Source organism: Primulina eburnea, chromosome 3 (assembly GCF_022965805.1).
Source record: "Primulina eburnea isolate SZY01 chromosome 3, ASM2296580v1, whole genome shotgun sequence".
In the NCBI taxonomy this organism is placed as follows: Eukaryota; Viridiplantae; Streptophyta; class Magnoliopsida; order Lamiales; family Gesneriaceae; genus Primulina; species Primulina eburnea.
The window spans coordinates 1,639,338-1,666,188 of NC_133103.1; the positions used below are offsets into that span (position 1 = coordinate 1,639,338).

General features: G+C 32.6%; 3 protein-coding genes across 7 annotated transcripts; all 3 read right to left on the bottom strand.

Annotated features, from left to right (window-relative positions):
- Positions 1 to 6,068: 6,068 nt before the first annotated feature.
- Positions 6,069 to 9,466, bottom strand: LOC140825178 (receptor-like protein EIX2). The gene has a single exon (XM_073186796.1). The coding sequence runs from the start codon at positions 9,327 to 9,329 to the stop codon at positions 6,123 to 6,125; it is 3,207 nt and encodes a 1,068-aa protein (XP_073042897.1). The 5' UTR covers positions 9,330 to 9,466; the 3' UTR covers positions 6,069 to 6,122.
- Positions 9,467 to 17,148: 7,682 nt separating this feature from the next.
- LOC140825179 (stress-response A/B barrel domain-containing protein UP3) lies at positions 17,149 to 22,998 on the bottom strand. 5 transcript variants are annotated; one of them, XM_073186799.1, is made up of 10 exons: positions 22,752 to 22,998; positions 22,558 to 22,672; positions 21,421 to 21,548; positions 20,923 to 21,062; positions 20,748 to 20,816; positions 20,447 to 20,585; positions 20,216 to 20,278; positions 20,081 to 20,124; positions 19,598 to 19,688; positions 17,149 to 17,486 (listed from the first exon to the last, which is right to left on the bottom strand). In XM_073186799.1, exons 1-9 carry the CDS (start codon positions 22,981 to 22,983, stop codon positions 19,602 to 19,604), a joined length of 1,017 nt encoding a protein of 338 aa, XP_073042900.1. In that variant the 5' UTR covers positions 22,984 to 22,998; the 3' UTR covers positions 17,149 to 17,486; positions 19,598 to 19,601. The 5 variants fall into 5 exon arrangements, with proteins under 5 accessions (XP_073042900.1, XP_073042899.1, XP_073042902.1 ...); XM_073186798.1 differs by having other exon boundaries at positions 17,149 to 19,356; XM_073186801.1 differs by having other exon boundaries at positions 17,149 to 19,688; positions 22,809 to 22,998.
- Positions 22,999 to 23,752: 754 nt separating this feature from the next.
- LOC140825181 (transcription initiation factor IIE subunit beta-like) lies at positions 23,753 to 26,577 on the bottom strand. Its single transcript, XM_073186802.1, is given in 5 exon segments — positions 23,753 to 24,337; positions 24,450 to 24,566; positions 24,676 to 24,807; positions 25,369 to 25,497; positions 25,499 to 26,577. Coding segments are annotated over 5 exon segments (870 nt in total). The 5' UTR covers positions 25,643 to 26,577; the 3' UTR covers positions 23,753 to 23,989.
- Between the last annotated feature and the right edge of the window lie 274 nt (positions 26,578 to 26,851).

A 26,851-nucleotide genomic window follows, 5' to 3' on the forward strand; every position in this document is an offset into this window, starting at 1 on the left:
TTGTATGCTAAAAATACTTTTTTTTGTTGTGTATATCGGTAGAACTGACCCGTCTCACAGAAAATAATTTTTTATACGTATTTGTCACTAGAATGATTTGCTCTTAATTATACATCTTTTGTTGCATTAATAAGTCAAGAAATTTGTATTTCACCATATCAAATTAAAGTTCTAAGAAAAAGTTCGAAATAAAATATTAATTAAGTAATTTTTTTTTTTTTTTGTTGGCAGCAGGCGTGTAAATAAGGTTACTACTGCAAATGGCCCAGTTTATATCCACCGACAATATTGCTTCCAGATCCACGTTTGGAATCTCCGACGATATGAGGTTACGTAAATAGTTTCCTAAAATTGGGCGATTAGTTTATGTTCTGAAAATGATCTTTTGACTTTGAAAATGCCACTCTCCCCGATTATTTTAACTAATTTCAAAAACAATATTAAATGTTTTGTATATTTATTATAACACAAAGACTCTCATAAAACCGTCTCTCGAACCAATTTCGTGACACATATCATATTTGACTAGGTATATATTGGGTCGATTGTTTCAAATTTAAATTTGTGACCGTCTCACAAAATACATTATAGATATATACAAAAACTCATTTGAGATGGTCTCACGGCTCAATTTTGTGAGACAGGTCTCTAACCCAACCTAATTCATTAGAAAAATTATTTTTTCAAGTTAAAAATATTATTTTTCAATTAAATTATGAATCATGTTGACCCGTCTCACGTAAACATGTGAGATCGTCAGACAAGAGATTTACTCAAATATATATATGGGTTGGATGTAGAATAGAGCTAATATATTTACAAGGATTGACTTTTATGTCTTAACTTCAATAATTTATTTGTGATTGAGAAAAAAATAAATTGATATTTTATAATCAGATATCAACTTAAAAAAAAAAGATTCGATTTCGGATTTCATGTTCTACATTGTTTGATATTTTAAGATTAAGTAGTTTGACCAATAAATGTAAACTTATATTTTTTTTAAAATAAAAAAATCAGAGTGCCAACTAAAGCAAAAATCTAAGAGATATGAACACTATACATTTGGAATATCAAGGTTTTTAGCATCAAAATCCCGTTTCTAATAGATAAATACTAAATAATATAATATAAAAATAATTATTTTGAGATCTCTAAAAACTTATCCAAATAAAAATTACAAATTTACTTACTTAAGAATGGATTGGATATATTTTATTTTTAATAATAATGCATTCACCGCTGTATTTATATTTTATATTCATTCATCATAAAATTAAACGAGAGCATTAAATCGAGGGTCAATATTATCGTACGATGTGCATTATTCTATATCAAAAATTAATATCAATATTTAAGAAAAACGAGTAAAATAATAATAACAGGAAAAGTTTGTGTTGTCCTTGTTGGCGGGTGCCCGTTTAAAGCCATACCTAACGTTCGGTATATTACTTTGTTGACAGCAATTTCAGTGTGTATATATATATATATATATATATATATATATATATATATATATATATATATATATATATATATAGAAACGGTGTAATTGAGTTTCGAATAATCGGAGTTACGAATTTATTTACTATTATTCTACAATTTAACATCGAGGTAAATAAAATTGACCATCTGTGGAACCAAAATAAATAAATACTTCTGATATATCATAGGCTGAATCCGCCGCACCCGACGCCCACCCTCAACCACCACGCACCCACCGCCACCCCGAGGCCCCAACTCTCATTGAACAATACCAACTCTAACCAACAAAAAAGCGGTAATTATGTTAGTAATGAATTACATCAAATGAACCAAATACCACATGGTCGGACCACTTTTTGTTTCCTTTAATGCACCCAATGCAAGAAAATTCATGCCAAGTTAAGCTATGTTTGGTTCCAAAATTTGCTTTATGAAAGATTAAAGTAAAATCATGTCTAAGATCGTACTTCATTTTATGCCTGCGATCTTAATGATCATGGGTTTGAATAAGGGAATTCGAAAAACTTAATTCACTCTATTGATTTTAATTTCCTCACCTAATAAACATAAGACTTGTAGATACCCTTATAAACAACATGCCACAACCAACCATTAGGCGAGAAAGGATGTGGCTCGGACCACCATTTTAGTTTGTCGGGAAACTACTAGCCAATAAGATTAAAATAACCTCTCTATCATCCACTGATTTGTATGCTAAATAATTTATTTAATGCGATTTCGCCATTTTGACAAAAAAAAATGCAATTCATCAATCATTACGGGAAAATTTTCATTAAAAGCAAGCAATTATTAGTCGGTAGTTGAACTTAATAAATAATACGTACCAACCATATATTATTTTTTGTAAAATCAATTCAAAAAAATGATGACGATGATGTAGTGACCGGTATGGATTGAACACTACATATACATATACATACATACATATATATATATATATATATATATATATATATATTTTTTTTTTTTTTTTTTTTAAAAAAAGGAAAAGCTAAGGTGATCTAAAATTTGAGGACAAAACAAGTTTTGACCCAAAATTATATTCCCATCGTACATGAAACCTTGTGTGGTCATTATTAACTTTGTATAAAATTCAACTTGAAAATTAATTCACGCTGATCATTTGTGATGGAAATATTTTACCAACTATTTAATTAAGGAGTGGGTCTCATGTGAGACCGTCTCACGGATCTTAATCCGTGAGACGGGTCAACCCTACCCATATTCACAATAAAAAGTAATACTTTTTCATGGATTACCCAAATAAGAGATCCGTCTCACAAATATAACCCGTGAGACCGTCTCACACAAGTTTTTGCCTTAATTAAGTACGTTGCAAGAATTAATAAATCATGATTATTAGGGTATTATAATAAATGCCCATGCTTATAGTCCAATGTGCATATATATTATTTTAAAAAATCAAAGTTACATAATTATTATTAGTTATAATTTTTTTTTTGTAAAGTGATGCGTGTTTGATCTTACAAATTTTTTTTTAGTGAATAGTTCATTCGAGGTGATCTCCATATACAATACGTTGAAGCCAAAAACTAATTTTTACTTCTAAATCATTAAACGATTGCGTAGCCAGTGTTATATATATCCTTAGCTTCTCTGCAATATTTGTATGACAAAATAAAGAAAATTTAAAACTTTTTGGATCAAAATCACGAAAATAAAACTTACCAGAATAATTATCTGTTCGTTCCGTCATTATTGTAAATTTATGTTTAAAAACTCTTTTAAAAATACTGTACCATTTCATTTCGAGAAAAAAACATATAAATTCATAGCAAATATGTCAGGTCCTCTCATGTTGCTTTTATTTTTCCATTGTTTGACTATGGTTTTATTTTATTTACTTTATTTACAAATATTAAGTAAATATATATTCATATGCCAATTTATTGTGTAGTAAAATTATTCTCACTGATTAAAAAATTAAAAAAAGGAAAAATATTCTATCTATATCGACCACTTTTAAAAGTTGATCATGAGGAGATCAGGCTAGTAGCCCGTTGATCTCATCCTCCTACAAGATTAGCTAACTTCTCGAGTTCGAATCTCTCCATGTGTGTTGTAATAAAAAAAAAAAGTTGATCATGAGGATTTTAAAGCCTTTTTCATACACATGATAAGATGCATATATCTGCGTGTCACAGCTCAATGAGTTGTGGATTTGGGTTACATTAATTTTTATTTATTTAATATAAAAAAAGGGGGAACAATTAAATTAAAAGAAGAAAGAGATTGGAAATTGCAAAAGTTTGAGTGGCTAAAATCAAAAGTCCCAAATAATGTGGTCGTGAAGGAGACAGCGTAAAAGTGCTCCCGTGAAAATTTTGGCCCCGTAATAAATGCACACATGGATAATGTACACATCATTTTGGAGTTTTGCATTAACACAATTTGTTTTTATTTTTGGAAAAAGAAAATGGAAGTCTTTTGGAAACAAACTATGGGTTCAAAACCTTGATAAGGACAACAATTTAACAAATGTCATCATATTTATATCATATTTATGTCGTTTTATCAAAAGTTGTAGTTGATAATGAATGCACGTATTAGTCAAATTTTTTAAATTATATAATAACCCTAATGTACCATTTTCTCAACATAGACAATCACCACACTACTGAAAAACGATACACATTTTGTTCGTATACTGAGTGAAAAAAAATATTTATTTTTGAGACGGGATCCGACAAAATTAATGTTGGTCAGTGTTTACAATGCAGTGGGCATACCAATAATAACACTCACATCGGTAGGGGTCAATTAATTAATTAAAACAAATTATTGAGTGAATGATTTTAAAAAATTTGAGATACAAGACATGTATTATTAATTATTATTTTTTTAATAATTTTCAGGTTTTAAATGATACAAATTTTACCAATAAAAAACTTGTGATACTCTAGTTAAAGATAAAATAAATGTTAATTACTATCTGTTTATGTTATAAAAAAAACACCAACATATTTGGAACTCTACCAATAGTTTTATATATATAAAAAAAAAGATAAAGTGGAAAAAGAAAAAGAAAAAAAAAGGGAGGAAAGACAGTCACGTGCCAGACAACCAAAAATCTCAGGTGGCACGTGAGGAAGCTCCATCAGATACCTAAAACTGGCAGATTCGCCAGCACATAACGAAGACTTGAAAGCCTTTGGATATATGTTGTATTTTTTTTTACAATGGAGTCAATCCATGTGCTCAAAATTCAAGTTTATTTTTTCCCAATTATTTGGGATCAGAGATGGATCTGTTATTCGGGAGAAATTTTGAAAACCGACATTCTTTCCAATATTCTTGGAAAAAAAATGACACTTGTTTGTTAAAATAACATAACGCAACATGTTACATTATGTGTTTTCTACCAAACGAATGGCATTTTTAAAAAAATAAATGTGTCAGGAAGGTTAAAAATATAAATACCCTTCAATACAATCATTTTTTCGGGCAATCATTATTCAAAATAATATATTTGATAAGATAACATATATGTTATGCACGACCATGTTAAAACGTAATTCAGAACAATTATATAACTTTTGCTTAATATATTTTTTGTGTTGCAAAAATTGGTGATTGTATAATGATAGAAATGTAATTAACTTCACGTCTGATAGAAGTGTAATTAATTTCACGTCCATAAATTTTTAAAAATATTTAATTGAAGCTCTATAAAAGTTTAAGAAAGAAATGATCAAATTATTTATTTCGAGTCAGTTCAAGGTTATTTCATGGGAGTCCAGAGAAATAAGATGGCCCATTCCGGTTCCAAATGAAAATCAATAATTTCGGTGGGCCCTTATCAGAACAAGGAACCCAGTCCAGTAAACAGGTTTAATAATATGAGTGGGTCTTATAGGAGACCGTCTCACGGATCATAATCTCACAAAATCCGTGAGACGAGTCAACTCTACCCATATTCACAATAAAAAATAATAATATTAGCATAAAAAGTAATACTTTTTCATGGATGACCCAAATAAGAGATTCGTCTCACGAATACGACCCGTGAGATCGTCTCACAAGTTTTTGTCTAATAATATAGGGACATGTACTTGGAGATAATCATGTGGTCTTTATTTATAAGATAAGTACGTAAAAGCCAGTAATATCCTACTATATATAAAACAAATCAGCGATTCTATGAACGCAATCGATGATTTTACAGAATATATGAATTATTCTCTCATTGAATTAATAGAATAGGAGCATTCTTGAAAGTTGGCTTGCAAATATAAACTAAACACTGTCTATAATATGTCCAACGAATTTTATAGCATTTTTTATGCTATTCGTTATATACATATAATCTTAGAACAAATTTAAAAAGATGTCATTTTAACTTCGAGGTTGAATATGACCTTATCAATTTAAAATTCAGTCTAATTTGACTACACTTTTTATTGCTCAACATGTATACAAAGAAGATGTTTCTTCTTACACAGATTGATTTAGTTTATATTTTTAATGAAAAATAATTCTTTTGACATAAAATATAATATTTTTCATGGGCTTGATCAGATCATAGATCCGTCTAACAAAATTGATTTATGAGGCTATTTTATTTTTATATAAGTTTTTGTGGCACTCACTCTACATCATTGTCTAAATATTACAGACTTCCACATATCGAAAACTTTAGAACATGAACTGTTTAACATTAAAGTCCCGATAACTCCCCAAAATGCGATAATGAACCCAAGAGCCAGACTAACAAAAAACCCCAAGCTGATGAATCCGTCTTCTTTCTCCAAATCATGTGTCTCACCAGTAGTTTGAGCTTCATTATTTTTAGGAGTTTCATCGCCAGGACAAGGTTTTATAAGTGGAGGACCGCATAAACCCGGATTCCCTGTGTAGGTTGAAGCACCGAAAGTCTGCAAGTGACCATCCCATGGGATTTTACCCGACAAGTTGTTGAATGACAAGTCCAAGAGTCCAAGGTGACTCATATTCGACATGGTGATAGGTATGCCACCAGAGAGGTTGTTTTCAGACAAATCAAGAAAGTTTAAAAATTCCAACTGACCAATATAATTTGGAATTGATCCAACCAAGTTGTTTCTTGAAAGATTCAAGCCTATGATGCCTTCGAGACTTGTAATTTCAGATGGAATTTTTCCAACTAACATATTGCTCGAGAGATCAATGACTTTCACCAATGCAAGAGTTTTAGTATAAATGGCCTCGCGTCCTTTCCATGTTAGGTACGCACTGTCATCAAAGGAAGCTGCTGCTTTTGGAAATAATCGAAATCTAAGCCCGTTCTCTTCACTAATATTTGGTTTTGAACTCATTGTAGTGAAATTGGATAGACATCTAGGAATGGTTCCAGAAATCTTATTTATCGAGAGGTCCAAGATTTGAATATTTGCCAGATGACACAAGGTTGCAGGCAGACTGCCACGTAACTCATTTGATCTTAAGCTTAAAACCCCTAGCTCAGTCAGACTGTCTCCTATCCAAGTTGGTATCTTTCCAGTGAAGTGGTTTTCCCCCAGATCAATGATCTGCAAACGGTTACACTCAGTCAGTGATCTCGGAAGTTCTCCCATAAAATTATTGTTTCGTAGATGCAGTGAAGCAAGAGAACAAAACCAGTTGTCTGGATTAGGAATTTCTCCGGAAAAATTATTGTTTGCCAAATTAAGATAGTCTAGAGTCATCAAGTTCTTGAAACAATCTACAGAAAGCTCTCCAGTAAGCTGGTTCTCCGAAAGATCAAGAACTGTCCAGCCATATGTAGCATTGCAAAATTTAGCAGCCTCCCCTGAAAATTTGTTTTTTGACAGATCTACAACCTCCATGTGTGAAGAGGGAAAAAGAGGTAAAGAACCATCAAACTCGTTACTGCTGAAGTCCACATTTGAAAGGTTGTAGTATGATGATAAATTAGGAAGGATACCGTGAACATGGTTAAACGACAAATTCAAATATTGTAACGAATGAGAGTTTTCCCAAAACCAACCTGGGATGCTGTCATAAATTTCAGAATTTGACAGGTCGAGAACTGCAACTCGTCTTTGTTTTTCGATCCATCTTGGAAAACTTGGCCCTAGTTTACAATATTGCAACTTTAAGGTACCCAGTTGAAAAAGAGGATTCCATTGAGGACTGATATTCACAGAGAGGTTCAAGTTGTAAGATAAGTCCAAAACTCCCAACTGAGAGATGTTAAAGAAATGGGCTTCTGATATTGTGCCTTCAAACTGATTTATGTGAATATCCAACATGTCGAGGTTGGAAAGATATCCAATGCTTTCAGTTAGGGTTCCATTGAACAAGTTGTCAGCGAGATTCAGAACTTCCAAGGATGAACATGACGAGAGATCAGGCAATGATCCAATAAGTCTATTTCCAGACACATCTAATATCAAGAGATGGGGAAGGATTAATTTCTTTTCAATGAAAGACCCATTCAATCCATTTCTCTCAAGACTTACTATCCTCAAAAATGAATATCTTGACAGAGGAGGTATTGAACCATAAAAACTATTCGAGCTTAAATCGAGATACTCTAACATGTTTGAATTCCATAAAAACATAATCAAGTCTGCCACTTGCCCTTCCCATTTGTTTTCAGACAAATCAAACGACGTTAAGCTACTTAAGTTTCCACTAGATGGAGGAATTCCGCCTTGAAGATTATTCCCTGCGAGATTGAGACGGGAAAGGGAAACCATTTTCCCTAAAGAACTAGGAATTCCACCTTCAAGCTTATTCCCAGAGAGGTCGAGATGAACAAGGAACATCATATTTCCCAATGAATCAGGAATCTTTCCTTCTAAGTTATTGACAGATAGATCAAGATATACAAGGGACATCATATCTCCCAAATAACCAGGTATCGTACCTCCAAAACTATTAAAGGAGAGATCTAGATAGGAAAGGGCCTTCAAACCCGACAGAGCACCAGGGATCTTACCTTCTACATTATTCGATGAGAGATCAAAATAACTTAAACTTCTACTAAAGTTAAGAAACCAAAACACTGAAATGTTGCCTAGACTATTTGAAGAAAGATCAAGGACAGAAAGAGGCCTATAACCATTGATGGATGGAAGAGATATGTTGCCAAGAGTTTCTTGAAGCAAACAACTACGCAAGAACAATTTTTCTAGCTCTTTCAATGTGCTTATTGACTCCATCCATGTTGCTACTTGAAAAAGATTGACTCCACTGAGGTCAAGATGTTGTAATGAACGCAAACCCGGAAGCCAATCAAGTTCAGTCACATCAATATCTTCATTGCCACTCAAATCAAGAACTCGCAACATGGACAGATTACCAAGACGATAAGGGAGCGGACCAACAAAGTTCGAATGACTGAGATTCAAATGCTGCAGTTTTTCCAGAGAACCAATGTACTCGGGGATTTGGATGGTGTTAAAATCATTGTTACTAAGGTCTAAGTACTTCAACTCACTCAATCGAAGCAAAGAAGAGCTGATTTTACCTCTTAGTGGGGTAGATAGAAAAAAGTTGTCGACTTTCGGAGCTGGAAGGTCCAGTACCACAACGTGATTAGTCCTGTTATCGCATCGGACACCGTTCCATTCGCAACAGTCTTTCATACTTCCCCAAGTCTCTAGCCGGCCATAATCATCAATGAGCTCATCTTTGAACTTCAGGAGAGCGAGTCTTTCTTTCTCCAAGCAATGATCTCCATTATAATTTGTGCTTGAAGTTGAAGCCATTACACGCATTTGTGTGCACAAAGCGAGTAAAACGAACACATAGGATGCAGCGAAGAATAGTTTCCTGCCAATCATTTCTATGCTTAAGATAAAAGTCCAGGGAAACATTGGCAAGTATACACAGCAGCATACATTCCTTATATTATTATACTATTTTCTTTCAGATTTTCCACAGGATCACGTTAAAATAGTTGGAGAAACTTGACTTCTATGACATTTGGTCTCTTTCCCACTATTAAATTTTGAATATTTCAACATAAGAAATCCAAAACGAAAAAAAATACATGTATATTTTGTAAAATAATGTCAGTAAGAAATGAAAAAGACCCGAAGACAAAGAAAGTCAACGGTCCCGCTCTTTCTAACGCGGAGACTTTAATGCGTGGCCAAGTCTATTCAAAATCAAAGGATTATTCGACAAACAAAGATCCCACGTATAATAACACAAGTTTATGAATGATCCAACAAGTTTAACCATAAATTCATAATTTTTCATATCATTTACATAATTTCTTTAAGGACACCCGCATTTGTAAGTGTTATAACACCCACAACCTCATAAAAAATCGCGAGGTCCAAATGCCACATGCACATTACATTAACACGTGTATTCTCCCACATTCATTTTAACATTCACACTCATTATTTATTGGTCCGCTGTCCACTCATTATCTTATTCTTATTTTACATTAAATAAATTCAATTGCAAATTTTTTAAGAAATTAAAATTATTATTATTTTATATTAATAATAATTTGTTTTATATATATATATATATATATATAACGTTCAGCGACGGTTTTGAAGCAAATAGTGACGGTTTTGTAAATGTCCAATTTTTTTGGGCGTTCATAAATAATTCAAAACACGTAGGGCCCGCTTGTCAGCAAATCGACGACGGTTTTTGTAAAGCCTTCGCTAATAGCGACGGGTTTTCAAAAGTCGTCGCTAAGTGTGCAATTTTTTAAAAAAAATAAACTGACACAGGGGCGTTCATACAGATGAACGCCCCACACCCTCTCTCATGTTAGTGGGCGTTATAATGCCCACTCACATTGGAGAGTGGGTGTTGGTGCCCTAAGGAGTCGAGGACGCATCCAATCACTCAGATGTTGATAACAATTTTTATCGTTAGATTGCTTTTTTATCTAAACTGAGTAAAAATGTTATTAATAAAAAACATTATCAAAATTTTTGTTATTTATTAGAAAGTAAAATTTGATTAAAAATTTAATTAGTTTTAGGTCATGTTTACATTCTATTTTAGATACATAATAATAATAATAATAATAATAATAATAATAATAATAAAAATTTACGGACATCCACTATAAAAAAATTCACAACAACACTATTTTAGAATATTGAAAATATAGTATTATGGATAAACCAAAATTAAATAGAGTGAGTCTCATGTGAGACCGTCTCACGGGTCATAATTGTGAGACGGATCTCTTATTTTTAAATGTAGTTTATTTTTAAAAGAAATATCAAATTCAAATTTGAATTTTAAATAGAAAACAAAAATAATTCATATAATTACATATATAGTTTTTTATTTTTTTTTTCAAATATTTATGTAGTAAGTGAAGGAATAAATATTTCTTTTCATAGCATATTAAACTTTAATATTAAACTAATTCTTTATTCAAAATGAATTTATGAATTAAACATATAAAATTAATTAAATAATTAATTTAGTTCTAGTAATTAATAAAATATTTTTGTTAGATTTTCTTAATTTTTGTTATAATAAACGATATTAAACTATTTCATAATCTAGTTGCTATTTAAATGTTTCGAGCGGGATGTCCTTAACTCTAGTTAGACTGCATATCATTCCAGCTAGATATCCTAAAGTAAGTCCCAAAACTCTATGAAAGATCAAGTTGCTCCCAAGATTCAAGATGGAATATCTAAAGATTTCAAGCTACATATTTTATATCTATCTGGATTAATGTTTGTGCATCAAGCTATTCCAAATGCATATCAGTCAGACTTTTCAGAAGATCTTTTGACCAATCAATACATATTATTTGAAGTCTCTAATCGTTCAAGAATGTCTTGTATTAAGAAAAAATATTCCAAAACTTTTTTCTCATGAATAATTTTTTCAAAGGTTGTTATTCACTATATTTAAATACACGGTAATTAACAATGATATAAGACCATGATTTTTTTGTATATGTTGTTGAAGATGATATTAAGAGTTTTCAATGTAGGAACTGGTAGCATTGGGTCTATGACCTCGTACAATAACTGTCCTAGCTCTACCATATCCTAGGTGATGCGAGTTACCGCAAACTGTTGTAACAATCAAAGTCTTCAACTGAATTTCTTACTCGAGTAGAAGAATGAGAGATGTAGAAAAATACTGATTAATATTGTCTTCAAACTTCATATATCTCGTCTTTTTTTTTTTACACATCTTTACACTTTTCCGCTCGAGTTCATTAATTTGTTTTACTTGTTCAAAGATCACTCAATTGAATATATCATAACTCATAACTAGCTAATAACAGTCGGACCATTCCGGACTTTTCAGTGGTCAAGTTGTATCAATATGTTCAAGAATTAGATATTAACAACAACCAACGGTTAAGACTAGCTAAAGTTTAAAAAAAAAAAATTTAAAAATTATTCAACTACTCATTCTAAATTTCTTTTTATCCTAACAGTTTAATTTTATTTACTTTATATTGAATTAAATATCAAATATCAGGACTCTATTCTTAAATAAGATCCAAAACAGACGAAGTTACATAAATAAAATTATAATTTGTTTTTGCAAAACTTACACTATTGCCAACAAAATAGTTAAATAAAGTAGGTTGGACATAGCCTTAGCAAGACTTACACTATTACCAATAAAAATGTTTACAATAACTTGGAAAATTATGGACATGATGTTTTCCAGCTTTGAGAGCCAAAAATGACATATAGCCGCATTTTTACGAGGTAATCTCTGTTTTTCACGAATTATTTATTATTATTTTAAAAATATTTTTAAACAATAATATTAAATATTGTTTCTATAATCAATAAATAACATACCGGATTATTCCATCCTACCCCTACAGGCAGTGCCTGTAGGGGTACATCCAAGGGTCAAAATTTTTTCTGGCCCAATTTTTTATTTTTTTAAATTTTTAATTCCCCATGATATGAATCTCAACCCTTGATCTTGGGTGTGGGCACTGTCCCCACACCCAGGATCGAACCCTTCTTTATTTATACTATTATTATTATTATTATTATAATCGAGAAGTAAATTTCAATTGGTTGTAGAGAGCATGATCTGAACCGTCCAAAAGAGCGGGAAAATTGGCAAGCAACGATTGAGATCAGATAAGGCTGCCACTGCAAAAGCCACCACGCAATAAATGGAGACTGCAGGACAATAAACTGTTGGTATTTCAAGCTTCTCTCATTTTGCATTATGGCACCCAAAAGAAAACAAGTGAAAGAAAACGGTGAAGCCGCCGCCGCCGGTACGACGAGAGTAACAAGGAGCTCCACCCGCCGAGAGAATGCCGCTCCCGCTGACCCAGAGCCACCCAAGAAAAAGAAATCCAAGACCAAAACCACCCCCGACGTTGTTGAACAAAAATCTGAAACAACACCAACACCGCCGTCACTGGAGGCTGAGTCGACGATTCCTGGTACGTCTAAAACTATCATCATAGAGCACTGCAAACAATGCAACTCGTTTAAAACCAGGGCTGTCCAGGTGAAGAATGGGTTGGAGAAAGAGGTTGCGGGAGTCAACGTTCTGGTCAACCCTGAGAAGCCCAGGAGAGGCTGCTTTGAAATACGTGAGGATGGTGGAGAGATTTTTGTGAGTCTGTTGGATCTGAAGAGGCCCTTCACGGCAATGAAGGAACTGGACATGGGGGAGGTCATTTATGATATTATCGAGAAGATTAAATGATGGGGATAGGGTTAGGTTTTGGCTTCGGTGGAGGGATTTTGGGGATCATTTGAAATTGTCAATTTTATTTTTCTTGAATCTTAGACTACATTGGTTGTCAATTTTATTTTTCTTGAATCTTAGACTACATTGGTGAAGGGTTTTTTTAGAACTTGGCTATGCTTCAAACTTTTTGTCAGCTTTTGTTAGGATCACTATGTTCTATGCCTTGATTGCAATGTCCTATTTTGCAACTCGAATCTTGGACTTTGTAATATCGGTGAAATAGGATATTTTGTTGATGTTGCATTTTGCATCTTGTAAATGACCAGTGCTAAGTTTCAAGGATTGTTGCAATCAATGCTTTACTTTGTGTTTTGATTCTTATACGTCCACATGTTCAAAAAAAATTTCTCCAGTACCTTAGCATGTTTTGTGTTGTAATCGTCTGAGTTGCATATTTATGCCATTGTTTATGGACACCCCGAAATTGTTCTGCACAGGGCAATTTTTGGCCACTTCATTAAAAAAACATGATGTAATCCACACTCGTCAAGCCCGGTCATTCATACCTGAATGAGTTCCAAGAAATGGATGATTCTACTGATAAATTTGTGATACAATGTTCTGTTGCATGGTACGATTTCTACATCGGTCTTTGTCGAGTTCCAGTTTCCATATTTTATTCTCCTCTACTGTGAGGAAACCTTGTTGATTGGTAAATATGTTACTGATATGGTAAATACTGGTTCGACATTTGCAGTTCCTCGTGTCATCGAGAGAACCCTTTTGCTGATAAAATGTTTAGAAAGATTGATTATTCCTTATGTTGATATATGGTACTTTTATGGTTCAAGTATCTCTATGGATCTCAACTTCAACGTGGAACTGGTAACGAGGGGAGAATGTGATGTTATCTGAGATATTTGAAGTATGAAAATAACATGTTAATGCGAATAATGATGTTCATATAACATACCTGGAACCTTCATTTGTTGAGGTGTGGATTCAAGAATTTACCAGCCTAATCTTTGAGCAATGGAGCAGTCCGTCCGGGCTGGTTCGAGTATCATATTCTAGGCCTTCTTCTGTCCCTGAGGTGATGAATAAATTTGTCCTTGGCTCATCTCCCTCAGGTGTGGTCTCGGGATTATTTTGCTGACTCACTATCTCATTTTTCAACATGTATATCAGATTATCTATATAGTGATCGTATTTGTTTCGATGATATGAAAACATATTTTGTTTGTATTGCAATGCCACGCAAAGAGGGGCTTACTTTCAAACTATTCATATGAAAAAGTTCTCACTTATGTTTCTTAGGTCGAAGGCACATCTTTATTCCTCCTCCGATCTAGGACCAGTTAGAGAAGCAAACTTATTTTAAATGTATTTTTATTCCTCCTCTCCTTCCATTGACAAAGAAATAAAACGTAAATTTTTTGAGAAGGTGATCAAACATATATATATATATATATATATATATATATATATATATATATATATATACACACATATATAGATATACATATATATATATACACACATATATATATTATATATATGTATGTATATATAAATAGAACATGTTATTTTAAAATACTATGATTGATTTAGCAGTCATCCAAGGAAATGATTCTCTAATGACAATATATATATATATGTGTGTGTGTGTATATATATATATGTGTGTGTATGTAAATCGAACATGTTATTTTAATATACTATGATTGATTTAGCAGTCATCCAAGAAAATGATTCTCTAATGACAACATATTCAATCAATCATTTGAATTGAATACTTGAACAAATTCAATGGTTAGGAGGAATACAATGAATAATTACGGTAATCAATCCATCTACTTAATAGATATGGTTATAAAATTTGTATGTTGTTTCTGGAGTCATTATTTTAAGAGTAAGTCTCATGTGAGACCGTCTCACGGATCTTAATCTATGAGACGGGTCAATCCTACCCATATTCACAATAAGAAGTGATACTCTTAGCATAAAAACTTATACTTTTTCATGGATGATCCAAATAAGAGATCCGTCTCACAACTACGACTCGTGAGACCGTCTCACACAAGTTTTTGCCTTATCTTAATATGTATATATATTGTATTTAAATTACTTTAGAAACTACATATTTTAAGTCAATTACTTTGGAAAAAATAAGTTAATATAATATTAGCGAGACCCTTTCGTGTAATCCGGCCCCTTTCACCAAATTGAAATGATTTAATAATATTCTATTTGTTTGATGAAACTAGACAATAATTCCCAACAGTTATACGAAAACGACCTTAATGTAAAATAATAATAATAATAATAATAATAATAATAATAATAATAATAATAAAGGAATGTGACACCTTTGCATGGATTTTTCGTGTGTGTCTATATATATATATATATTACTATTTACAAGTCAATTAGATTTATTATGAATTATATTTGTCTTCATCAGCCCATTGTATCTTCAAGATTTGAGAATATATATATTGCAGTAGTCGAAATATATATCAAAGTAAGACATAATCGAGAATCTGCACTTTGGTGGGATAGACCGACCATAAAATATCATTTCGACGCAATGTTCAATTTCATCATTTTTTTTAAAAAACGAATATGATGTGTGATTGAATATATTATGTTTTCAAGCGATCTATAAATGTACTAAATTTTTTTTAAAAAAAGAGATGATTCGTATTTTGTGAGACGAATATCTTATTTGTATCATTCATGAAAAAATATTACTTTTTATGCTAATAATATTATTTTTTATTGTGAATGTTGGTAGGGTTGACTTGTCTCATAGATAAAGATTCGTGACACTGTCTCGCGAAAGACTTAGTCATTTTTTTATGGCTTTACAAAATAATCACTAGTAATTTTAAGGTGGAGATTTATTTACTTTTCATTTCTTCTATTCCAAGAATATTATTAAATTTTTTTATAAAAAAATCGTGGAAAAAAATTTGATACTTTATTTTCAATTTATAACGTAGATACTACTGGTTTCTCTTTTTATATTTTCAAACATATCGCGCAAGTGCAATTTAGGAAAATTATTAGCTTTTAACACGATGAGTGTTTTGGTAAGAAAATTGATATAAAAAAATATTCCATAAATCTTTTAGATGAGAAAGATTAACAGGAAATTGGCTTTCAGTCTCCAACCATCGATTTTTTTGTGTTCAATACCTGGGTATTTTTTTAGTACCACATTTCCACATGAAGTGTATCACATTTTGTATGACATAGTACCATAATTTTGTGGGTAGGAAATGAACCTAAAGAAATGTTTTGATCGGAGATTTTTCACCAACTTCCTCGAAGATTAAATAGGTGAAATTCATGTGATTTTTTATTTTATTTATTTTAAAATATATATAATTGTCACTTTTCAACTTCCTTTTCAGTCTGATGTATAATAATGATATATTGTACATAATGACCCTCCAAATTTATGATGAAAACATCTATTCATTGTAATTAATTAGTGCATTCAATGGGAATGCGATAATAATAATAATTAAAATCCCCTAAAAATCATGTGCAGCAATCTGTCGGCACATGGAGTTTTCGTTATTAACAAAATAATTATTCACAAAATCACGTAATATACATATTTATTTAATAATCAAAAGGATTAAATATGAATATTTCAAACTGTCAAAAAGTCAATATATCAAAATTGTCACATTAAAATATTAATAAAAATATATTTTTACATTGTGACTTGAAAAAAAGCGATTTACAGAATAATAATAACAAAAAAAAATTATAAGTATTATATTCATAATTTGATTTCTCAGAGAACTAAATATTTTATGTAAAAAACATTAAATTCAATGATGTTTAAAATTTATAATTTATTGTGAGTTTGGATTTATAATCCAAATGTCGTTTCATCAATTAATTATGTTAAATTTTTTTACATGAATAAAAAATAATCAGAATCAAAATATTGTGAAAAAATTGTATGAAGTCAACATCATATTTAAAACTGAATAATACCAGAAAATTTTGATTAATAAGAATAAAATGAGGAATTTTAGAGTTGAGATTGGGGTTAGCACATAAATAAAAGAGTGGCCAACATGTACATTCAGCCAGCATTTTGTCAAATAACTAATTCCAGCCACCCCCCATCACCTCTTCCTCCTATACTCCACATCTTTACAAAATTTGCACAAAAATAATGAAAATCCTTTCTCCCCAAATCCCTTTGCTGCTGATCTTGATCATACTCACTGTGGGATCGATTTCGAGTAGTCGAGATATCGACAAAGTATTCAATGAATCAAAGGCCATATCCACATTCCAGTCTAAATCTTCTCGGTATTCATCTGTAGAATCCCCAAAGGAATCAAGAACAGAAGAAGATGAATCAATATATCGAGCTTCGAATCGTGAAACTCCAGGGGGACCTAATCCTCTACACAATTGATGGGTTTCTTGGTTCTTCCATAACTGGGGACTTCACACTGTCAGAGACATGATAGGTGAAATATTTGTAAGTTTATCCTTTAAAATACACTTAAGGCCGTTTTATAGCTGTAATATTAGGCCAACCCTTGGACAAAATTCTTCGACCAGACGAGAAATTTTTGCAGTTGATGTGCAGTGCAGTACAGCCTCTTGCTAGTCTTGTTTTCCATTTTTTCTTAATGTAGAAATGTGTGTATGTGAATAATAATATAGAAGAAAACACTGTTACATATGATTTTAGAAAGATTGTTGAACATCACTGAATTCATACAACAGCAGACAGTTACTGTTTTCTGGTACATAGATGAAATTAGCGCAGACTATTTAAACCACCTCATGAACCATTGTTCTAGCCCAGTTTGGTCCGAACAAAGCCGTTAAAAACCGAAGCCGGTTATAGAATGTTCATGTAACATAGCATCTAAAAAGCCTAGTAGTTGAAGAACTGCAATTTATTTTACATAAAGAATAATTGGGGTTCTTTTTATATATATATATAAATGCTGGCCAAGATTCAAGAATAAGTTAAGAAGTAAATGGGAATGGAAATATAATGTGGCAAAATAATGCATCAAACTACAATAAAACAGCCAATAATAGTAGGTTAGAGACTGATTTAAAAAATGTGTGAAATCAGAGTAAAGAAGTCAAATTAATGCGTGCTGCTGAGTCCGCGACTTAATTAGATATTTATGAAACGGCGGGCCATGTTTTCAGCAGCACTTATCATTAAGAAATTGATTACATAAATAATAGAATTGACACTGTTCAATGTCTTTTCTCTATGAAAACTCGAAAGGCTGGCAATATAAGAATCCAATGATGTTGTAAACGAAATTAATGAAAGCAAGTTACGGACTTGGAATTTATAGCTAGAGTAATATGGGACAGACGAATTAAATAACATAATATTTTTATAACGTTTTTTTTTTTGGCATAAAACATTATGTTCGGATAAAGAAATCGGAATTCTTGTCAAAAATTACTTCATAAAATAGATCCAAAGATGTCGTTTTCAGACCTTCAATTTCAGAATAAAACAATTCTTTTTTTATTGCATCCAAAGATAAAATTTCATCCGCATTTGAAACAAAAACTTAATAAATCATTTTTTGATCAAAACACTTCTATATCCAAACTGTTCCTTGATGCATTTTAGGGGAAAGAAGCTTCCATTTTTACCACCAAAAAAAAAACATCACAATTTTGGAGATTTTTTATCCTTAAAATTGGAAGTGAGACTGTTCCATCTCTTGTTGGAATCGTCCCTTGCATGCCACAGATAACCTTCCGGATGTCAATTTATGGGTTGAGTTCGATTACCCTAAGGTTAACATCTCATTAACTCATGTCCACAACTAACATACAAGGTAATAAACACCAAGTGCAAATAGACAAAAAATGAACTAATTTCATAAACTTGACCATTTCGAAACTAAAAGAATTAAAAAATATCGGTAGCATATGAAATACGAATTTCCAAATTTCAAGTGTGAGATATATTCTTTCTTCTCACATTTCAAGAATAAAATGAAGTGAATTTGTTGACATGATTGACTGCACAAAGTTCCTCCACCCTAGACCTCAGAAGTATCATGACCCCAATATACTACAGAATGATGCATGATCAGCAGAGTAGGAGAACAGTTGTATAGCGACACAAGAAGGCCATGCATCAAGAAGACTTACTTCCGATTAAGGGGCGGAGGTAACAGTATCCAACTCTTCCTATATAATTAATCAGTTTCCACAGTTACTCCATTCAAATTCGAAAAATGTCAGGAAAAAATAATCCTTGTTCTTCACAAGTTATTGTTACCCGAAAAGGAGAATTAATCTACATATTATAAGCAACTATTTAATGAGATGACTTAGATGCTGTCCTGCTTAAATTCAGGAAATTGATTGGAACCTGAATAAAGGGGTAAACTGATTTGAACATGAAACAAGGGATAATTGGAAGGCAGACCTTGCTACATAAGCTCTGAGCCAACAGGGTCTACTGAAAAATTGATACACAGAGCCTTCTGTATGATGGGCTGAAATTTAGATTTCCACATCTGTTTTTTGATAAGTTCAATTGATAATCGTTAGTATTTTTATACAAGCATTTAGTTGAAAAATTGATGACAAGAGAAGCAGCAAAGGAGCTGTCGATTATTTTTATTTACGCTTTCTATTTCAAACAACAAGAATTAGTTGACAAAGATCACGCTCCCAAGTCCTACCCCATTTCCCGTATAATTTACTCAAAGTTTGTATGCAATATAGACAAGCCAGAATGATTAATTCATGGGAAGCCATATATTGTGACAACGAACAGAAGCATCCATCACAGGACCAAATCAGCTAAGCTATGAAATCATTTGAAAAATTCAGTGGAATCTCAAGAAATATTGGTGAAAAAATTAAATTAAATATGTTAAAAAATGCCAATATATAAGGTCCTTACATTATTGTAATCTGAACTGTTGATGAACATATTGAAAGCTTCAGCTGCTCGAATAACCAACAGTTAGGATTCCATAATGCATCAAATAAAATTCCTTGTAAAGATAATATATTTTGGAAAAGACAGAGAGCTCACATGATCGAAATCGTATTACTACCCCGTGAGTATATTTTGTATTGCTTATATCCAAACTTGGACCTGAATGAAACACAATTGTAGCATATATAAAGATGTAGCTATACACACAATATCAATGATAACTTACGACAATAAATTGATATAGGAAAATGTGATGTGCGTCAATTCCAGTGAATTGAGCAATCATGAGGGTAAATTGAATGAGCTCAAAAAAACTTCAAATAACACCTTTAGTAGCTTGAACAATCAATGAAGGAAACTCCAGTGTCAGCTTTGTCAAAGAAGTCAATGCATCTTCCGCTAACTCACCTAAGGAACTGCTCATAAATGCAACAAGAAGGATGAGTTCAACGCCATAGTTAAACTCCTGCCATAAAAAGTCATGAAAAACCTTAAGATAGCTGTTTCATTTATGTAAATGAAATGAAATCATTAGAATTGGTTTTGGGTATCTAATTACAAATCTCAGCACTCTAATCTTATTGTTTTTGCAAGATATGAATGTAAATCAGTAAATGGTGATTCCAACCTCTCCTTTCCGAAAAATTGGCAGGATATCATCTTCTACTTCAGATTCATAATCCAAATTGATAACCCCCTGCAGGTAAAACCTTCAAATAAGAGAAAAATAAAGATAGTCTATGCTACAAGGTTAAAAAAAAACAAATGAACTAAGATATTGGTGTTTACATGTCAGAGCATACATGGCAGTAAGGCATCACGTGTTCTTTGAGAACTCCAACATAAAAAGGGTTCTGGTAGAACTTGGTGAGGTCTTCTTTAGTTTGGAAACGCATGAAGATAGCATGGGAATACTGTTCAGGATTTTGATCAGAAATACGTCCTACAGGAATAAAAGGTGTCCAGATGATACATTAGAGACCATAATACATCAAACATTTAGTATGTAACATTGGCAAATAAACACTCTTAAAGAACTCAGGTTCATCGATATCTTAGTACTACCATGGAGACGATATAAAGGTCAAACAAAAATGTTTCATTAAAGACCATAGGCAGTTTGTTCTTAACAAGTTAGACACCTTGATCAGATAAAACATAAAAGTGATATTTATAATAAGAAAGCGAATTTCAAAGTAGAAGCTTTTCCGAGTTAAACTATGACAATGGACGGAAAAAAGATGAAAATATAGCAGAATTGTATACCACTTTTAATCTTATAGCGAGTATTTAAAGATCACCTAATGATATAGCAACAATTCCTCGCATCTGATATTGTGTCGTGTATAGATAATCCAACATGACTTGTTCCTGCTCTTCAGACAAATCTTTTTTTGCTTTGAGTAAGCATATGTGTTCAACAACTTTTCTGCAAAAAGTGGGGAAGATCTTGTATCACTATGTGAACACACAGTTCCTTAATTTTATGATAATCTTTAAGCATCCAACACATTTGAGCAGAAATATGTGTATGCAAAATGAGAAGACCAGTCCTTGCTTCGATGAAGTTAAAGGGAACCCAGACACTATATAAAGGTGTTGGTTACAGTAGTTCTAAGTTATGGATGCCATTATCTAAGTTATTTAAGGCATCTCATAAGTCGCCTAGTGACAAATCCGAGATAAAGGCTAATATTAGAATGATAACAAAACATTAAAATTTCAGATTACCAATTAATTTCCCTTCTTATACGAAAAAATATATTAGAAGATAAAAAAGATTCCAAAAATAATATTCAATTCCGTGTGGTAATAGAGGTACTTAAGTTTAAAAGATAACAAACAACATATATTAGTGCCTAGGATGTGTAATTTTTATCATGTTTTGTTACATAAAAAATTTAGTTAAAAACACTACATCTTTTTATAAAGAGCATCCACTTCATGAGCACACATGTTTCCATTCAGAGTCATCTAAACGAAGTAACGATTCATATACAGCAACAATATGAGCACGGATCCTATCAGAGAGAGTGAGGCCAGCATTCAATTTGACAACCTTCGTGAAATGGCAGACACATTTTTAACTACCCATAAATGCATAACACTATCATAAAGTTTCAGACTTCAGTTCAGCCCAAAAACCTCCAAAGATAGTTAGTTAATTTGTAAAATTAACCAATTTATATTACCATTGTTTTCAAAATACACCAGTGCAACACAAATTTCTTTGGACTGAGGAGAGGCTGATGAAGTAGAGCTACCTAATGAAATTGGGTATGGAAATTAAAGTTTTAAAAATAAATGTAAACAAAATTTAGATTTACTTGCGGGCGACCCCTCCCCTTGGTGTCACATGTTACCGCATTAATTCGTAAAAACTTGAACACAAAACAAAGAAAAATCAAATCGCGTGAAAAAGAAAAGAAAAGAAAAACCTTTTTCTCAATGTATCGACGCCCAAATTCCCTTCTTCAATGGCAGCAATTACAGCCAGCCTATCTTTCTTTCGTAACTGACACAAATTACCTCGCGAATCAACCAATAATGATTCTGAGAGCACAATTTCAAAAGTATTACATATAACATTGAGAACCAAAAACCGCAAAAAAAAAAGATGATGAAATCAAACGGAAAATAAAGTCGGATATCTTGCCGCCAAAGATCCCATTTTTGTTAAACATTTTACCAACAGGTTCTCTGGAAAACTCTAGGGTATTAGAGCGAAAGCCATGTCGGAAGCAGCTTCTGTTGAGAAGGGCGCAAGGAGCGAAAACTTGAGCCTGAAATTGCATATCTATTGTGTGTGGAGGATGGAATATGTGGTCACTTAAATAAATGGGTGGACTTCGTAAAACCGCCATTTAAATGGAAGTGGCAAGCATTGGCGCCGAGTTGGGTTATTAAATTTACCAGTTTACCCTTCTCCGTTTTTATTCTATATATATTTCCTTTTTTCATCTTCTGCTGTATATATACACCATAGGCTTAGTTCAACTTATGTACAATCAAATACAAATCTCACGTGTCTTACGCATTCGAAATTGATTGTCATTTCATCCGCGGGAAAGTACTCGATGGTTCCATCAAGTTACTATCAGTCCGTTCCAACTCACAGCTTGCAAACATGTTTACAAAGCCTCTACTATCTATTACTCTTTCGCATTTATTCTCCAAGATGTCTATCAAAAACATTTATAGTACATCTTGAGGGGTTATATCAGATATAAGTTAATAGTTAGTTAGTTTGTTAAATAACAGTTAGAAGATAGTTAGCATATTAGATATATACACATTTCTTGTAAAGAGAAAAGAACTTCATTCTTCTCATTCAGTGATAATGAACTGAAATGCTCTCCACGTCTCTACGTAATAAAGGCCGCTTAATAATAAATAACTATAGCGCAAAATATAAGTTAAACGAGATGATTCTGAGCCAGTTATATGACAATATACAAACCACTTAAACTATATCAGTTTTCCTATATATAATCATGAAATCACTACCCGTCAAAACAAACTCAAAATTATCTTAAAAAAATAAATTTATATAACACAGCAATTCGAGGACACATTTCCATCATACTCCACCATTCTAGCCAAGAATTTCAACTCACCCAACAATAATAAGAGTGATAAAATACATCTAATCCATCAAAATTCAAAACCTTGTTCGAAACAAGGCTTAGCCATTGTAAATCTCAACAGTTTCTTAAAATACAACAAAGTTCAGCTATCTGCAATTCTGCATATATAATAGTTACAGCTAAACACAAAAATGGATTAGAAAAATCAATTATTTTGATAGATCATCCATGAGAAAACAATTAAAAAAACCACACAGTATAAATCCTAAAGTTGAATCTGGTATCAGGAACCGGGGACATTGAGTTTTTTGAAGAGTTCAGGAAGATGGGAATTGGTGAGTTTTGTCCTCTTGCTGATTTCATGCTTTTTCTTCTTTGTTTTAGGTTTGGGAACAATACCATGGACCTGTGCCATGGCTCTACGCTTAGCAGTGTTTGTAGCAGGTTTCATTCCATTCTTCTGAAGATCCTTTTCAATGTCGATCATATCACGTGGAAGTTCAATTCCGCGAAACAATTGTTTCAACTCGTCATCTACTTTAATGATTGCTCTTGGATCATTCGGATAGGCTATGTCCTCTTGTGAGTCGAAGTTTGATAGCAGCCATATCTGGCCTGAAGCTTTCAAGGCCTAAATAAGAATATTAGTCAGTGGATCATTCTCATAATCATAGGATATAGTGATGAGCGAATATGCCTAAAAAACATTGAAATTTTGACAGATATTGAAGATGGCAAGTCACCTGTAAGTCCTCCATGACTGTTGGGTATGAATCCTTGAGATCAATAACTGCAATACCCTCCGGAAATTTCCGAACTAAGACAAGAAGTTGGGTCTTATCTTTCAAAGCATGCTTGGACTGCAAACAAATATTTCTAAAAGTAATTAGTCGACAAAGCTGATTGACCAGAATAACGAACTAATCTCCAACGAATTTGACTGGTGAGCTGTGCAAAGAGTGAAGCTACCTTGTAGGAGAATCGCTTCCCATCATAGCTCACTTTCGGATTGTTCCTCAAACTGTCAAAGACAGGCTTGTTTGCATTCAAATCAACATAGCACGCTTCATTTATTTGTTCAGGTGTGAAGGCTCGCCTAGTCTTGAGACAAATAAATTAATAAATCAGGCAAGGCTCAGCTAATAATTAAGCAGTAAATGCATTAAGGAGAATTCTCAATCATAAGGAAAAAAGGATAAAATTTGTTAAGAACAGTGCAGATTAGTGTAAAGCTACCTTAAGTACCTTACAAAACAGGCAACATAGATAAGGCTAGCATTCATAAAAGTTACAACTGGAAAAACATATAATCACTAAATTTAGTTAAGAGTTCGACCCATACAATATGTAGAATCACAAAACAGATTCAATGAAAAGAGCTTCATCTTTGGTCGTCGAGAATAATAAAAATCAGCTCTCATTCTATCAAGCAATATAAGTATGCTGGATAGGTGGTTAATCCACAATAGTTCAAACCTTTCTATTAGTTATGCCAAAAACAGAATATGATTGCAATAACATCAAGTAATTAATGAGGAACTAGAACAAAATAGCAAACCTGCATAACAATTTTAATGAAAAGAACAAATACATTAACACATAGAAATAGCATGAACTTCTTTCTGGAAAAAAATAAAACCCAAGAGACAAGAGGTGCAGTACCTCAAAGAGCAAATCAATAACTCGTTTTATTTGAGCCCCCACAGGAGCTTTCCTTATGCTGTTTATATGTTGAAGGCGTTCTGTGTCATTTGAGAATTTAACTGGAAGTGCAGGGAGATTTGGTGTTCGCTGAAGATGATGAACCTGAGGGTATGGCTTTCGAGGAAGTTGTTTTAGATGATCCTGCTTTAGCTGCAATGTTGACAAGGGATGACTGGCATTTCTCTTGTTGTTTCTTAAATCTATTCAAACTTTCTTCAAGTGATGTAGCCATCTACAGACAACAGTTAATAATCAGCATCCAGAAGAGTTGCGGTGAGAAAGGAACAAAATATGTCACATGAAATCGATAGCCGAATTTGAAAAAAAATGGTAAATAACAATGGGAACCGTATTTAACCACAAAACCCAAAACCTCACCCACGATATTATTGAATGCTAGCACACGGCGAGATATGATGTAGGGCTTGGACTACTAACTTGACTCGAATATAAGATTGTATGGTGCTTTGTTATTTCTTATAATTAATTGAAGCCATAGGCCTATCCATTTGTTCATTCGACCAAACTCGTTCTGTTCCAGAAAAGGGTAGATGGAAATAAACGTAAGAGTTGATTTCCTCTAACTAAAGGGTACAAAAAAGGACACAACTCCCAAATGAAGCATAAAATCACCATAAACAAGAGGTGACTAACGCAATAGTCCTAAAAATGAATTCAAAGTGAAGGATTTAAAGGAGAAGAAACCGAAACTTGCTATCACTCGGCAAACAATCTCACACAGCCTAAGCATCAAACACTATGTAGACACTCCCAATTGCAGCTGACAAACTTGGATTCCACCACCATCTTTTAGCATTTCATTTCAAGAAAATATTGAAACGAGCCCATTACGCGTTTCAAGATTCCACCACCATCTTTTAGCATTTCAAGAAATATTGAAAACAAGCCCATCACCCGTTTCTCAAATCCAACAATCTCACCACAAATCCAACATATTTATCAACAGATTTCAATCAAACGTAAAAAGGTCAAAACCCAAATTGAAGAAAAGACCGTAACGTGGTACGACAAGAAAGAATTGGGATGGAACTTTACTGATCCACCCTCTCTCTACAAAGCCTGAATTTGGTTCCGAGATCAGAAAATTCACAAAAGATTGAAGATTTTCAGAACCAGCCCGGAAAGAAACCAACGACTGCGATAAGAGTCCCGTCTTATATATATATATATAGAGAAAGTTTGTCCTATCCACAAGGGCATTTTCTGTTTAGTCCTTCAACTGTACCCTTGTTACAATTTAGTCCATTTATAATTATTAATGTTTCGAAAGCAATCAATAATATTGATAATCATTAATTCAAAGTGTGTCCGAAATTTGACACCAAGGTGTGGAAGAGTCTCTTTATTTTGGAAGCATTATTATAAATTATATAATATATAAAGCATATTTAAGATCACAAAAAGTAAAAGACCATTCTTA

Excerpts from the sequence above, each read along its gene's own strand:
- LOC140825179 (XM_073186799.1), bottom strand. The coding sequence starts at position 22,983 with ATGGCGGTTTTACGAAGTCCACCCATTTATTTAAGTGACCACATATTC. Across the intron at positions 21,549-22,557 it reads GTCGATACATTGAGAAAAAG|AAAAGTTGTTGAACACATAT; the intron begins GTTTTTCTTTTC and ends CACTTTTTGCAG. Across the intron at positions 20,279-20,446 it reads GATTGTTCAAGCTACTAAAG|GTCCAAGTTTGGATATAAGC; the intron begins GTGTTATTTGAA and ends TGTTTCATTCAG.
- LOC140825178 (XM_073186796.1), bottom strand. The coding sequence starts at position 9,329 with ATGTTTCCCTGGACTTTTATCTTAAGCATAGAAATGATTGGCAGGAAA.